This window comes from Enhydra lutris, unplaced genomic scaffold (assembly GCF_002288905.1).
Source record: "Enhydra lutris kenyoni isolate GAN:26980312 unplaced genomic scaffold, ASM228890v2 scaffoldscaffold21, whole genome shotgun sequence".
Classification (NCBI taxonomy): Eukaryota; Metazoa; Chordata; class Mammalia; order Carnivora; family Mustelidae; genus Enhydra; species Enhydra lutris.
Window position 1 is genome coordinate 8,967,623 of NW_019154105.1, and position 16,769 is coordinate 8,984,391.

A 16,769-nucleotide genomic window follows, 5' to 3' on the forward strand; every position below is an offset into this window, starting at 1 on the left:
GCATGCCGGGTGCTCACTCCTTTAACAGGTCCAGTTCACAAAATGTGTTCAATTTTTGATAACTCTCTTTCTCCTTCTCATTTTCAGATTCAGTACAGAAAAGGCTGCTATACTGAAATGTCTTCAAAGTAAACGGGTAGTAAAAACGGAGACAACCGTTTAGCAGTACAAGCTGCAGTTACCGAAACACTTCAGCTGAATCAGAGGGATATTACTACTTGACGAATGCATACATTCGACCCTTGCATTCATACAAATACATACGAACTTGAATCTGTAGGAAATTGAATGTCGAAAAAGCTTGTCTCCCTTTGAAGAGATGAGGTTAACGAGGGTTCACAGTTGCACTGAAAGGGTCTTGAATTTAGTTTCAGTAACTGAAACAGGCTTGGATACTGTGTATTCCAAATACTTGAATAGTAAAACACACCAATGAACTCGAATCTAAATGGTGTTTTCAGATGTCATGTCACTTGAACTTCTTTTAGCTCAAAGTATTGAGAGAACTTGAGCCTCATCAACTGATTCTCAGAAATGATTCAGAAGTATAAGTTACCAGCTCTCGAAATACAAAAGGAGCACATTTTCACCCAATCAAGGAATTGGAGGGGGACAGTGTTTCGCAGCTCCCTGAAAACTCTAGCATCTTTACAAAATCCAGGACTGTCTTTATATGGTCAGTGGCTTTGGCTATTTGTAACATCAGAGCTATCTGTCCTTTGGGATGGAAAAAATTATGGGCCCTGTTAAGAAATCCAAATTGCAATTTTCTCAACCTGAACCCTTTTCGTCCCCCCTCTGTTCTATTCATGACTTTCCAAAGTATTCTTAAGCATTTGTAAAGTCAATTGAACTAGTTTTCTTTGTTTTTCCAAACAAGTTTACCACAGAGACTTAATATATCTAATCTGCTAGAATGAGATTTGGCCCACAGTAACCATTTGTTGCTGAATGAAAAGATCAGATAATGCAGAATTTGTAGCTGAAGGTAGGCAAGAAATCTGGAGCTCTGTTCTTTTCCTTCAAGACAACTTATTCCAGGAGGTAACTCTCAAGGTACCTCAAAGTCTGCTAAAACCAATTTGAAAACAAACACAGAGAATGCCACAAGCATCCTCTAAGATTTTATTTATGAACTCTATATTAAAATGGAGTTTTATGCAACACTGTTCTGTTCTCTAAACTATGTCCATTTGCATTCCTCTTAAGCATTATATTAAATTGTTTGGGTACATTACATGTACTAAGGGAGAAGGGTTGTCTGTAGTAAGCCCAAGTTGGAAGATTAATTATCAAAATTAAAATGCGACACCTTTTTAAGACAAAGTGTCACCAAAACCGAAACCTAAACCAGATGAAAGTAAAAGTGTGCTATAACCTTTAAATTCTAGGAAATCTTTTCTTGAAGAAAACAGAGGCTAGCATCATTATCCTTCCAGCTATCAGTTCGTAAGTAAATGGTCTCATCATGCCAAAATGGGGCAAATGAAGACGTTAAAATTCGGTATACTTATAAAAAAAATTTTAAGTCATGTAAAGTGCCTGCCATAAAGGACAGAAGATTAATCATTAATATATTGAAGGTCTACAAGATGTGTAAGAAAAATACCAAGACGTGGGAAGAAAGAAAGAAAGAGAGAGAGAGAGAGAGAAAGATAGAAAGAGAAAGAAAGGAAGGAAGGAAGGAAGGAGAAAGAAAGAAAAAGAGAAGCCACATAAAAAGTAAAATCACAGGAGAGGAAACACAAATACCTACTCAGTGTGTGTGAGGGGTGAGGGATCTTAATAACAGAAACAGTTATTGAAGCAGGAGAAGTTTAATATAAAGAATCAAGCTGTGATGATAGAATAGAAAGAAAGAGACCTCCAAAGTGTACCCTAAGGCTGAGGAAGAGGACCCCAAAAAGGGAAAGTTTGGAATCAGGGCTCAGGAATTCACCCGAGAGAGAGGCTGTGGTTGTCGCCCCTGGTAGAGGGAAGTTTGCCGCCTGCCAGTGCCAAGGTCGTCGTAGGACAAACAGCCCTTTGGGGTGCGGAGCAGCTGGATAAGTGGTGTGCAGAGGGCCTTAGGGATTCTCTTTAGGCCCACGGCCCAGATCGCATAGTGTCTGCGTCTGGAGGTCTGCGGGAAGTTTGGGGGCACAGAGAATCGGGGGCCCTGTTGCAGGTGTGCCTGGACCAGGAGCTAAAGGGTCTTCCTCTGTAGGCACTAGGGCAACACTGCGCGGGATGTGGGCAGCGGTGCCTTCGAAGCCGTGGGACAGAGGCTGGTCAAGTGGCTTCCTAGATGGCCACCTGGGGCGGAGGGTGCGAGGGGGGGTGTCCCCGTGCGCAGGCGCTGACTGAGGAGGTGGGCAGAGAGCAGTGACCGCTGGAGGCCCGGACCAGCGCTCTGCTCCAGACCGTGCCACCGCAAACCAAATCAAAAGCGGGAGAAGGGGCTGGGGACACAAATGGGAAAGAAAGCTGCACCCTACAGGCAATGAGCCCCGGAGAAGGCCCTCTGGGCAAAGCAGTGGACAAAAAAGGCCACCTCCCAGAAGCCTGGCCAGTCCGCCCCTAGCGTCAGGAAAGCCCAAACGCGCAGCGTTTCTCCAGCGCCCTCTACTGACAAAGCACGACATCGTGCAAAATGCAAAAGAAACCCATTTAAAGGTCCATGGCTGTGTCTACATGTGAAAGGAAAGGCGTGCGATTAGGACAAAACCCTCAGCAGCATCCATGTGTCTTCTAAATAAGAAGAGCTAACACCTATTAGATAGAGCTATTTGAAATTGTCAAGATTTAACCTACAAAAGCAGCAATTTCAGGTTACTCTAATCACACTAATGGCACCTGCTATTTACCAAGTAGTGTTTTAAGCTTTACATGTATTAGCTGATTTAGTGTTTATTATAGTCCCACAAAGAAACGGCCCGTTCAGCCCAATGCCATAGATGAAGTAGAAAGCCAGCCATGGAGAAGTTAGGAAATGTGCTAAGGTCTTTAGGAGAAGAGTTAGGTAGGATTTGACTCACGCTCCGGAATCCACCTTCTTACCACTGTAATCTATGACGTCACTCTCAACTACACTCCATCGGACAGTGACGGTTGACAGTCCGACAGTTATCAGACAGATCTGATAGTGACAATCTGGTAGGGACAGTCTACTTCCGAAGACAGTTGTGGGGACTCTAGGAATCACACATGCGAGGGCCGGCACTTGACGCATAACAGGTATGATAAATCTTAGCTGCTGTTGTAATTAAACTACGATGTGCTCCCCTCCCCCCACCATTGTATCCTTATTCTCCACTAGGTCTTACCGCCCACAGCTACTTAATTTTTTTTAAGGATTTTATTTATTTATTTGACAGAGATCACAAGTAGGCAGAGAGGCAGGCAGGGGTGGGGGGGAAGCATACTCCCCGCTGAGCAGGGAGCCCGATGTGGGTCTTGATCCCAGGACCCTGAGATCATGACTTGAGCTGAAGGCAGAGGCTTTAACCCACTGAGCCACCCAGGCACCCCTATTTAATTTTTGTCTTAAAACCAGCCAAACTGAATCACGCACCATTCCCCGAAACACCTCACCCCCCATCCCACCGCACCGCATCTCTGTATGTTCCAATCCTGCCCAGTTTCTAGTCTTTGGCCAGGGTCGTTCCTTCCGTGACTTTTCCCAGTCTCTGGGACAATGTGTGATCTTAGACTCTGGCGCATCACGTTATCAGCTCTGCTCTCGTGACACTGGAAGTTTGAAATCTGCCCTTTGTTATAATTCCTTATGTGTCCGTGTCTCATATAATGCATTGGTTATCTGCTTTTAGTGTATTCATATTGTGCTCTACAACACCAAGCCATGTACAGGATACAATAGAAACTTAACAAACATTTCTTTGCGTCTAATTTGTTCATGTTTATGAATGTGTCAAAATCACTGGAGTGAGGAAAAACTATTTAAAATCAAGTAAATTGGGGGTGCCTGGGTGGCTCAGTCGGTCAAGTGTCTGACTTTGGCTCAGGTCATGATCTCAGTGTCCTGAGATCCAACCCTGCATTGGGATTTGCCCTCAGCAGGGAGTCTGCTTGTCCCTTTCCCTCTCCCCCTCTCTCCTCCCATTTGTATTCCTGTGCACATGCTCTCTCTCTCTCAAATAAAATAACTAACTAATAAAATAAAGTGAACTGTAATGAGAATTAAATTTTTTCTATAATCAAAATAAACTCACTTATGTAGTAAACCCTAAAACATCACTGCTTAGTTTTTATTATGCATTTAAAAAATCTGGAAAAATAAAAGTAAGTCCAAATGATAAGTTCATTATGTCATTTATGCCAGGATTTCTGGGGAGAAGACTGCTATTACAAGTCATCACTGAAATCTCGAGTTAATAAATATCAGGACCCCTGGGTTCCAATGTCAGCATCACATATATGGGGTAAAGATAAAAGATGGAAGGATAGGGAAAATGGGTTAAGGAGCTCGGAGGTCACTTTAAAAATTTAAAGAAGGGAGCACACATACAGAAACTATATATTTTATATATACATAAAATATATTAACTATAGTATTATGTATTAATAAATTATTAATAATTTAATAAAATTAATAATAAATTAATAAATAATATATTGTAATAAATTATATACAAATAAATAAATTAATAATATATTGATATATTTATAATATAGTGCATTACATATATAGTATATTTTATATATCATATAATATACTGTATATTCAAGAAAAGAGAGATGAAAGAGAGAATGAAATGGACAGGAAAGAATGAGAAACCGAATGAACAGGGGAGGCATCCTTCCAAGGCCGAGGCTTTAGTTGCAGAGTCAGTGGTTAAAGGACACAGCGCTAGATGTTTGTTTAACTGTTCATGGAAGGAAATAGCCATTATCTCCTCCATAATGTGAAGTTGAGTTTTCAGATCATGTTCCTTGACATGCCAGAGGAGCACTAATGCACTAGGGAAGAGCCCAGTTTCTGGAGCTGAATGGTCTAGATTCGCCTCCTGGTTCCAAACCACCTGTGAATGCCTGGGCAAGTTACTTAACCTCTCTGCGTGCAATGTCTTCGTCTGTAGAATGGGAAGGTTAATGATAGCACCTGCCTCATTAGATTGTGATGAAGATCACATGAATTTTTCCTGGTAAAAACTTAACAGTAGTACCTGGCACACAGCCCCATGCTGGTTGTTAGTACACAGCCAGTGACAACGAGCCGGAAGTTACGTCTAACTATGTGTCTTTAGAACACCAGTTGTTGCAAAAGCAAACTTAGCATGTAGGTGACAAGGTACCGCCCACAGGACCTATTCCTCACCTCAGTTCTGACCTTTTGGAGCTTTGCTAATAACTCAAAGACTCTTGGCAAACAGAACGTTAAATATTTTCTTGATTTCATAATGTGTTCGATGCCACAGGCATGAGGCAAAGTCCTGATAGTTCTAGTCTAACTGATGGTGAAAGAAAGAGGCAAAAAGAAGGAAACGCATGTTTTCACCACGTTCCATTGGAAGGTAAACCTTATGAAGACAGGAATTTTTTTCTGTTCTGTTTGGTCACTGATGGGTCACAAGCTCCTAGAACTATGCCTTGTACCCAGCAGATACCCACTAAAAATCTACTGAATGAATGAATGTTGTAAGTGCTTCCAAGTACCTTCCAATTCTACACCTTCAAAAAAGCAAAAAAAAAAAAACAAAAAAACAAAAACAAAACAAACAAACAAAAAAACAAAACAAAAAAATAAACCAAGACAATTATAAAGGTAACTTATTATAAAGCACATTCCACTTAGTTCGGCAGGGGAATAGACAGAAACTTCAAAGCTTCACTTGGGTCTTTTACACTCTGGAAACCCAGCAGCCAGTTCCCAGCGAGATGTGGCTGCCCATTACCTCTATCTGAGGTTTTGAAAGGCCCCCGAGATTTCATATTTCTGGTGCAGCTCCTGAGAGGCTGGAAGCTTCTGGGAGAAAGGAAGAATGTCAGCTGGTTATATGAGGGTTACAGTAAGTAGATTTCTCTGCTAAGCAGAAAAGGAGAGATTTAGTGTAGCCTGGCAAGGATTCTTGAGTAACATTGTGAGTGGCTTAAAAATGTTTAACAACATTTGTATTTTGGATATGAGACATGTGTTTTATTACTCATGAAAATAAAAGGCAGAGTTCAGCAAAGACTTCACTTTGACATTTTCTGGAATCATTTGCTTCCCAAGAGAGACTGGCACTTTTCAATCAGTTTGGACCCCTAGGGGGAAAAAAAAAAAAAAAGCAAATAAGTACATCTGTAACAAAACAAAACATCTGAACATCTATGATCCCCAAAGAGAAAATCTTTAAGACTTGTCTATTATATGCCTGAGAGAGGCTCTAATGTGCCCACAGCTCAAGGTCTTGGAATTTCTTAGAGCTTAGTCTCTGAGCTTAAGGGCTTTACTAACTGCAATGCCTCTCCCCCCTCAGGACCCCAGATTTGGAATAAATAAAAATTTGTTTTTTCCTCACAAAAATATGGGACTCTTGCTGCAGGGTAAAAAAAAACAGACAATCAACATCAGATTCTCCTTGCATTTTAAAGCTTCCCAAGGCTAATCCCATGCTAAATCATTATACAATTAGGTATAAGAACTTAAGAAGAATAAAATCACCAACATTATCAGTGTCTCTACTGCCTTCATACGTACTGAAATCAACCTCTATGTTAAGTCCAGAAGTTCTCTTCAATTTTTACCCGGGTAGTCTTTATTCAAATAAAAGTTATTTGTGGAAGCCCAGAGAAATCAATAAAAGTTAACTCTTAGTTAACTGTGGGAATGGGACCCCTGGAACTCCACTGCTGAGATGAACACACACACACACACACACACACACAGCCCCCCAGGTGATAGATGGCTTGCACTCCTAAGAGCTCCTATCACCCTGTTGGACATGGTTAGAAGTCAATTAATTTAGTCCTTCTTCCTGCCCTCAAACAGACCACACTTAAATCCTCTGGAGACTGGAATCTATTTAAGTTTGTTTATAAAAATTGCTCCCAGTGTAACGTATCCTCGTTTCTTTGGCAACTCGTGACTTTGGATTTAAGAAGTGCCTTGAAAATGCCTTTTAAATTTAAAAGATTTAAATCCATCTTCATGGGAAATTTTCCCATAAGCTTAACCTCAAGACCTTCATATTTAATCTTGTTCATTGGCTCTGAACCTAATAATAGTGGAGTAAGTCATATTTCTCTATATCTGTCCCTCCCGACTGTATTTATTTCATAGTTCCTCAATAAATTTCTAATTTGTAATGATAACAAATGTTGGGGTAAGGGGGACGCTTCTGATAAAGGTAAAGTAGAAGAAAGGCTTCTGAGAAACTATCGTAATAATGAGAAATGTTCTGCATGAAATAAGGGATGGTAGCACTATATCTTGAGGCAAAGTCCAAGGAAGATATTGAAATATAAAACATGGACTCATGATGGAGGGCAGAGAACAGAGAAAAGAAAGAGGAGACATTTTCCTTACACTGACACCAAATTAGTCACTCTGGCCTCCTATAATCCTAGACAGGTTGGTAGACTGCTATCATATCACCCATCTTAAGACTTTGGAATAAACATTACCAGTCAATTTCTCCATATCCCTGTGACATGCTTTTCAACACTTTTTTTTATTTCAGATACTCTCTTGACATAACAATTTGCCAATATTCTCTTAAGATGTATTGTCTCTCATCTCTTCCAAAATCCCAGTGCAATAATGGTAAAAATATTATTTTAAATAAAGAAGAAATTGGGGCCTTGCGTGGCTCAGTGGGTTAAAGCCTCTGCCTTCAGCTTGGTTCATGATCCCAGAGTCCAGGGATTGAGCCCAGCATTGGGCTCTCTGCTCAGCAGGGAGCCTGCTTCCTCCTCTCTCTCTCTGCCTACCTCTCTGCCTACTTGTGATCTCTATCTGTCAAATAAATAAATAAAATCTTTAAAAAATAAAAAAGAAGAAGAAATCTTTATCAATGCTAAAAAGAAAAAAAAAGCAACAAGATATAATGATGAACGGCTGAGGAAAAAAAAAGTCATCAGTATGATATTGACCAATATTTCAAAGTACAAAAATAGGAGCTCAGGATAATAAAAGGATGATATGTCACAGCAGTAAAAGAACAGAAAGTCATTGACTTCTGAATTGGTTTTAGTTCTTGTCTGCTGTCCAGCCTGTTTTTTAAACTTCTTAAAGATTCCTGTAGCCACCACTACCCTTTCAATAAGCTAATCTTTACTTAGCCAGAATTCAATCCTATTATTATACCCAAAGAACCCTCATTGACATATTAGCAAAAATATTGTGCAAATATATAGACAAAATAATGTTTTAAAATGTAAGGACCCAGAAAGTTTATCTCCCAGGTGTTCATTTTGAAATAATCCATACATATGCACATACGTGTTAGGAATGTAGTCCAGCAAAACAAAATAGTCCAAGAAAAAACATAAAATAGTATTTTAGAAATAGTCCAATTTACCCAGGATTACACTAAAATGAGACCCCATGTGGACAGACATGAATCAGTCCTAGAAATAATTAGATCCAATTGAAAAATTAAGTCAGAGGACTTTTTGAAATATACTTTTAAGAAGACAGAATAGTCTGTTACAAAAACTCTATTCTTAAGAACCTGAAACATTTTAGTGGTGCATGAAAGTAGGTGCTTTATTTGCCAACATAGAAAAAGAAAGACAATTAACAACTCTCAAAAACGGAAGGATACACTAGGGAATTGTAGTCCAAATGTGCAAAACTAATAAAAGTGGCATGATTTTCTGCAGCTTATGTAAGAAAAGAGATTTGTTTAATCTCTACACCTTTTAACAGGGTAAGTCATTCCATTGGTCCATCCATTCACGGTACTAATGTAAATAGTGTTCCAACTAAACACACAATTAAATATAGAATTTAATGGTTTCCAGTTTTTAGCATCCACTTATGAACAAAGCATTTGAACCTTATATTTAATATGCAGATAAATAAACCCAGACAATGTAGACATACTAGTATATATAGCTTTCGGAGGGGGAGACAAACCATGTGGACTCTGAGAAACAAACCGAGGGTTTTGGAGGGGAGGTGGGCAGGGGATTGGGTGAGCCTGGTGGTGGGTATTATGGAGGGCACATATTGCATGGAGCACTGGGTGTGGTGCATAAACAATGAATTTTGGAACATTGGAAAAAAACAAAAAACAAAATAAAATGAAATTTTAAAAAAAGCTGGCAGGAAGTCAAAGGAAGTTTAGACATGGTAACTAGTTTTGGAGAATTACTAGATGCTGACTGGTATTAAAGGGCCAAGAAATAAAATATAACTAATAAAAGAATTAAAAATACTTTTAAATAAATTAAGAAAACATCTAGAGATAGACTTCTGGAAGTTAGCCTAAGTACACTTAATTCATTATGTGATGTTAATATTTTAAGAAACTACTACAGCATTGATGGTAATCTCTGGAACTAAAAGTGAAAACTTAAACTGGTTACCTTTTGGGTATGGGAAATGCACCCTGGTCTTCTGCTTGAACTTTTACTGTGTTCATGCATTACCTACACAATTTTCAAAGCTTGCGTAACTGTAAGAAACTGTGGTAAGAAACTGAACATAGTAACCAGGAATGACCTGATCCACATAAGTTTGGGTTATCACGTTGGTTCATCTGATCCTTGTTTTCTCTTCAGAAACACATCCAAGATTGTGGTAGCTCTGATACTAGATCCATCAAGCTGGTAGGTACAGATGACTTAACCAGCAGATCTTTCCACATGAACCTGGGTTAAGTCACGTCTAACAGTAGAACCTTGCCTTTTTTCCATTGTTAAATTTCATATATTATTTTCAAAACATTGTTTCAACTTGCCCACATTTCTGCTTATTCATGTTTACTTTCTTCTATATTATATTCTATTGGTTGATAGAGAAATATCTTGGGCTATAATTATTGTTCCCCACTGACCTGGCAGAGAGAATTTCTCTGAGTTGAATTTTCTCTTTGAACCTGCTGATGTCTATAATTTGTTTCATGAAATGTGAGATGCCTTTTCTCTGGATGATCCAAATTCACCCTGTATAGCTGAGTTTCTTTTCTTTTTTTTTTTTCCTTTTACATATTTCAGTTGTACTCTTGCCAACATTCCAACATTGACTTCGGTCCACCCTTTTTCTCCTCAGAATTTGGCTTGCTTCTTAAAATGTCTTCCATCTTGTCTAAAAAGGTTTTATCCTCCTAATGGCTATAGCTAGAAAGACAGTCTTCAATCCTGCCTACTTTCTCTTTTTTTTTTTTTTTTTTAAGATTTTATTTATTTATCAGAGAGAGAGAGAGACAGAGAGGGCATATATGCAGAGGGAGAGGGAGAAGCAGACTCTCTGCCAAGCAGGGAGCCTGATATGGGGCTTGATCCCAGGACACTGGGATCATGACCTGGGCCGAAGGCAGATGCTTAACAACTGAGCCACCCAGGTGCCCCCCTACTTTCTCTTTTAACAGGCAGAACAGGTTCCCATAATCGACTCTTAAAATCTCAAAAGAAAACAAAGAACATGCCTGCAGGTCCTTGGAGCACTTAGTCTTTTCTAGCTAACTTGGAACAAACACGGACTGCCCGTTGGCTGAGTCTCTTCACTTCTGGGGTCTTGGTTCCATGGGGCTTCCTAGAGTAGCTAGGTTTTATTCCTTTGCACTAGAGTCAACCTAGACTCCTTTCATAGAAGTAGAAGTACAAAGACACCAATTCTTGGCGATAAAATTCTTAAGTAGTTTGATCATCTATCCCCACATTTTTTTGCTAAGCCTGTTCATATACTATAAGGCTATTTTTAAAAAATATTCCAGTCGTAGCTTTATATTTAATATCCCCCAATTCTTTCCCTTTCGTTCATAAATGTTATTTCCAATTGTTTCATTACTTCCCCTCCTGTCCTTGGTTCCAGCTTCTCACTGACAGTTGGGCATATGAAAATATGGGGAGGGGATGGGGAACAGTGTATGATTAACCACTTGCACCTTAGCGAAGTAATTCTTTTTTTTTTTTAAAGATTTTATTTATTTATTTGACAGAGAGAGATCACAAGTAGGCAGAGAGGCAGGCAGAGAGAGGTGGAAGCAGGTTCCCCGCTGAGCAGAGAGCCCAATGCAGAGCTGGATCCCAGGACTCTGGGATCATGACGGAAGGCAGAGGCTTTAACCCACTGAGCCACCCGGGTGCCCCAGCAAAATAATTCTTAAAGGATTTCCCAAATCAGCAGCGTCAGCAGCCCCTGGGAACTTGTTGGAAATGTAAATTATCAGACCCCACCCCAGAACTACTGAATCAGACACCTTGTGGGAGGAAAACGCTGATTTTGTTCTAGCAAGCTCTGGAATTGATTTGATGCACACTAACATTTCAGAATCACTGCCTTGGAATAATCAGACAAGGATAAACTTGACAAAACGTTAGAGATAAGGCATAATTACAGATAATAAGCATTTTTATCTGAAGAAGTAATTCTGGCCAACTTTAATTAACATGATATATTCTTCAGATAGCTTCTATTTTCTCCTTTAATTTGGGGGAGAGATCCTAAAAGAAAGTAGAGAGGGGAGGGGAGGGAAAAGAAAAATAGCTGGGCTTTTAAACCATTAAGTTAGATCACTATTAGGTGAAAGGCCTGGGAAAAGCCCACAGAACTCTCCCTATCATGCTATTCTCCAATAATAGTTTGAGCAAGTCGTATTCTTACGCAGAAGCGAGAATACGTCAAGAAAACTCCCTTGGGAATTCGCAGACACAGGCCCTTCTTCAGAGTGTTGATCTGTGTGGCTGTGGGGTTGATACTCGGGGGGGAACATGTTCTCTGAATGCTCTACAAAAAGCAAAAAGACTTTAAAATAAATAAATAGACTCTAGCATAGGTGATTTCTCTGACTTTGTTATTAGCGAGTCTGGGAGTCAGTACAGTTTCTCTGTGAACAGCCTGATAGTCAATATTTGGGACTTTGCAGTTCATACAGTCTCTGTCACAACTAATCAGTCTGCAATTGTTTAATTCAGCCATTGTGTACAGAAAGCAGCCACAGAGAATATGTAAATAGATGGGCAGGACCGTGTGTCAGACAACCTCATTTATATAAACAGGAAGTGGAGTCGATTAGCCTGAGGGCTGTAGTTTGCCTGCCCTTGTAGACTGTAGACATTTGATTTTTAACATAAATACATGTACAGTTTAGTTGAATAGGTAGAAAAGAGCCACTGAAGGTAATTAAGGATTCATAAAAATTGTTACCTGTGAAAACATTTCCCTGGACCACTGCTAGACTTAACCCTGGTCGGAATGGTCCCAGCCCATTTGCACTATAAAGGCTGCTTTATTTTTTTACACCTACACTCTGCATTCCTCTGCTCAGATACTATAATCTACTCTACCTGAGTTTCTGCTCCTCACGTCACGTCCCTGGGACAGCAGTTTTCCTGGGTCCCCTCCATGAATTTTCATGAATTTTCTGTGCCGCATCCTACCATGATATTCTTAGAAATTTAAGTCCTACGACTTAGAATGAAAGTCATTTACTTGTTAACTATATGCAATTAGATGAATTCCAGAAAACAGTCTGCTCATAGTCCGTTTGGTGGGTGTGCACACAGACTCTTTTCTGTCGTTGTTTCTTCCTCTCTATTCTTCAACCTCTCCGATAATGATCTTCTGGCCACTGAGAAAATGAAACCCTTTCCACTGGCTCCTTAGTGAAGCCCCAAACTACATTTGGTGACTATTCCTGACTGTGCCCCCAGAAATTTCTAGAACAAAACTACAGTTTGCCCAGACAGGTTTTTGAACTGTTATTTCTTTAAAATTTCGTGACATTCCAAGGACACCCTTTCTCTGCAATTATCCAAATCTTCAGTCCATCCTCCCTCCTCGCACCCCCAATCCTAAATATCTCCACTCCATCTGGAGTCATGACCGGTACTCGACTTTGTGCCTGTCTAAACCGCTAGTTTTCTCAATCACATATCTTAAAGCCGGATATAATGGATTCCACCAGTCCATCTGGACTGCGATTTTCTCTGCATTCACCCACAATTAGGACGGAGAAAGGTTTTTTGTTTTGTTTAGTTCTGTGTTTTTCAACTTCAGTACATCCTAGCACACTGAGAGAACAGACAGATACCTCTTCTCGGAAACACATTTCACTTGTCTCTGCTGGGCAGCACTTCTCCACCACGTGGGCAAAACTGTCCATCATGGATCGGAACCGCATCTCTGCTGCGTATGGCTTCTGCTTCACGAGGTTGCTGAGGAGCCTGAATCAGAAAGGAGTGGCAAAAACACAAGTGCACGCTGAATTCTAGAAGGTTAGCTTGCACGCCCGCCTTACTGATTTAACTCTGGGACCGCCCATGCATCTTCGTCACCCGCACTCAGACGCTTAGAAGCCCTGAAAATGCAGTGATGTGTTCACAGAGGTCACACCGCCCATCCCCATCTTCGTGTTTTACCCAACATGCTTTTCTTCCAGGACATCTCTTTTACATAATTCATACATTAAATTTAATTATTTTTATATAATTATTACTAGGGTAGAGATTTTTGTTTTCTATTTTCAAGGCATTGGTTGGTAAATAGATGATATAGTAAGTTAAATCGTTTTTCCTGTATTTTGTTAGGAACATTTATGCTGAACAACCAGCTTCCAAATAAATATTGTAAGTATGACACACCTGAAAGCTGAGGGTCTTTCATGCATTATTAATGATAAACCAATAAACTAATTTCGAACTATCATGGCTTGACAATATCTCTGACGTCCTTCATCGAAGAGTTCCCCCCACAACGGTAGTTTCAACCACTTTGAATATTCAAAAGTGTAACCTGGTTTCTGTCTCTCTACTTAATAAAATAGTATTCCAAATCTTCCAGTGTTATCTTCTCCCTTTCTCTCTCTTTTTCATTGTTTTAGATCAAGACAGATTTAACCAAAGAGAAAATAAGTCATGAGGGGTCGGGGAAATGTACATTAATTGGTATTTTACTGTTCAACCAAAAACCCTTGCTTACTCTTCATTTTCAAATTCATTGATAATACCCAGTGGCCTTATTTGTGCCTTGAATGGGTATAAAAGAAAATATCTCAAAACTCGAAGCAGCTATTTCTATGACAATTTAAACCAGGGGTCTAGTAAACAATTGCAGATAGTAATTATTTTAGGCTTTGAAGTATAATGTTATAAATACATCACAAGACAGAAAACTCCAAACTCCCATTTGCCTGGGGTGGGCTGCCCACGTGACAGGTGGCAGACACAGTTTGTGTCCAACTGCTGTCAGCTGAAGACGATGGAGAGGCGGGACCAGCCAGGGAGAGAGGAGGTACGCACTGTGGTGGGTTTCACTCCCTGCCCCAGACACGCCCTCCTCTTCTCCCAGCTGTCTCAATGTGGCCAGCTAGCCCCAGCTACTCACTGAGTCATTTGACTCCTGGACTAAGAGGACACCACCTTTTGCTGCCCAATAGTGACCAACAGCAACATCGCCAGAATATAGGGGGCACCAGCTCAGGCACGGTGCAACTGCGAGCATGGTCACCTGAAGGAAGGCAGGCACTGGGAGCAAAGTGGGAGACATGGATCGAGCAAACTTGAACCTTTGCAGGTCTCAAGCTTAGCCCAGTCAAATAGTGCCCTCGGGACCTACAAAATCAGCCGCGCCCACAGGCCCATAGCCTGCTCTCATTAAACAAGAGAACAAGACCTCCAGCTTAATGGTAGCCCACGGGACATGCCTCTTCGAAGTTGCCATTTCAATTCCACCCTCTCCCACTGCCCCCAACCCTCACACCCCCAGCCTGCCTTGCAGATACACAAAGCTAAAACAACAGCAGAACTAAAAATACTAGAAAAGCACATGCTAATGATTTATTTATTTATTTTTTATTTTTTAAGATTTTATTTATTTGTCAGAGAGAGAGGGCACAAGAGTAGTGGGAGCAGCAGGCCGAGGGAGAAGCAAGGAGCCCGATGTGGGACTCAGTTCCAGGACCCTGGGATCATGATCTGATTTGAAGGCAGATGCTTAACCATCTGAGCCACCCAGGCGCCCCACTGATGATTTCTTTTCAGAAACTACCTCAAAAGGAGGCTAGTTTGAAGAACACATCATCGTTGTCCCTCAGCTACCAGACAGAGCTGAAAGAAGCTAAGAGATTTTAACTACCTCCATGTTTGCCTCCTAAGTCCTAGGAATCTAGCAGGGAAAATCAGATACGGGAACAAAGATTTATGTACAAAAATGCTCATTGTCACAATGTATGTTGGTTAGAAATTGAAAACAATTTTCATGTCCAGCAATAAGAAATGATTAAATTCATCATGGAACCCAGATGGTGGAATATTATAGAGCCATTAAAATGTGGTTTTAAAGAATAATTAGTGACCAAAATGCATACATTATAATTTTTAAAAGCTATACAAAAGAATAGTGGCAACAGCCAACATCTTTTGAGTGTACAGATATCTACTATGATCGAGACAGTGTGCTGAGAATTTATATTATCCCATGTAATACTGTCACTTACCTTTTTAATAAGGCTGTATGTCTTCTCCACTTTGCATTAGTATCCGTGATTTCAGACCTCCTGGGAATATTACAGTTTGGGGCATATACAGCAAACCAGTGAGGTCAGCATCCCTCCCAGAAGGCAAGAGGATTGGGAACCACTTGGGAGAACTCCTCCTGAGACCAGAAGTCACCCTCGCAGACCTCCATCCAGTAAGAAAGCTTGATCAGTGGGAGATGGGAATGATTTCATGGTTCCCCAACTGGGCCTTCGTTGGTCTCATTTCTGAGTTACACGGGATCCGCACTTTGAAAAAGTGCCATAAGGGAACTTTCCTTGAAGTCCTGCCGACCATGGGGACACACCCAGCACTGCCCTGGGACCTGCCACAAGTGGATAATCCTGCGGGTCAGGGGGAAGGGGTGATCTTTTCTTTCACAACAAAACAGAAAGCAGCTTTGTCATTTCAAGGGATGCATCCTGTAGCTGAGCAGGAGACAGCGGCAGCTGGAGAGCAGGACTGTGCCCAGGGGCCCAGGAGTGGTGCCAGGGAGAGCATGTCTGGAGAATTCCTGGGGGTGAAGGGAGTTTCTTAAGCTCTCCCCTCAGGATTCTAGGGATATTGCTGGAGCCAAAATTTTGTATAAGCAGCTAGTCGCAAGATTGTGCAAAACTTGTATTATTAAATATTAGACCACAGACTAATGGGCAAAGGGCAATTGTGGGAGCGTGTGCTTGTATGTGTATGTGACATATATTCTTATACACATGTATGTTTATACTGGGCAGCTCTGCAGTGTTGGAATAAAAGTATTGTGATTTTCTTCTCTCTTCTGTATTTTCTAAATTTTTTGCACTGATTATGCATTACTTTAATAGTAACAGAAATCAATATTTTAAAAAGAAATAGAATAATATAAACATTATTTTTTCTCTCCTACTGTTCTGTAGTTAGTCTTCTAATTAGACCTAAACTTGATCCCACTTGAAAGAAAATGCTGCACTTGTTTTTAAGTGTGTCTACATAATTTAAGTCTGTATGGTTAGATATATCCTCAAACCAGTTTCCACTACCTTTAAATAATCATTATCAGTTTTTAGGAAATTACTTAGTAAAAGTGAGAAATACAGGCTATTTCCCATTGGAATTTGATGGAATTTGTCCTAGAATGTATTTTCCTACAAAAACAATATTAATCA

The 16,769-nt window shown here is 40.3% G+C and overlaps 2 protein-coding genes across 3 annotated transcripts in view; one reads left to right on the forward strand and one right to left on the reverse strand.

Moving 5' to 3' along the window:
• Positions 1-449, forward strand: part of LOC111149279 (Ras association domain family member 6) — a 31,673-nt gene extending 31,224 nt beyond the window's left edge. The window contains exon 10 of one of the 2 annotated variants that reach the window (XM_022506260.1): positions 88-449. In XM_022506260.1, the coding sequence (XP_022361968.1) occupies positions 88-163 (76 nt within the window). In that variant the 3' untranslated portion in view covers positions 164-449. The remainder of the gene's footprint in view (positions 1-87) is intronic. The other variant, XM_022506259.1, reaches the window with a different exon arrangement.
• A 5,749-nt stretch (positions 450-6,198) lies between these two features.
• LOC111149328 (alpha-fetoprotein-like) overlaps positions 6,199-16,769 on the reverse strand; it is a 44,415-nt gene continuing 33,844 nt past the window's right edge. The window contains exons 13-14 of the mRNA XM_022506322.1: positions 13,185-13,317; positions 6,199-6,246 (exon numbers count right to left, since the gene is read on the reverse strand). Coding sequence (XP_022362030.1) covers positions 6,199-6,246; positions 13,185-13,317 — 181 coding nt within the window. The remainder of the gene's footprint in view (positions 6,247-13,184; positions 13,318-16,769) is intronic.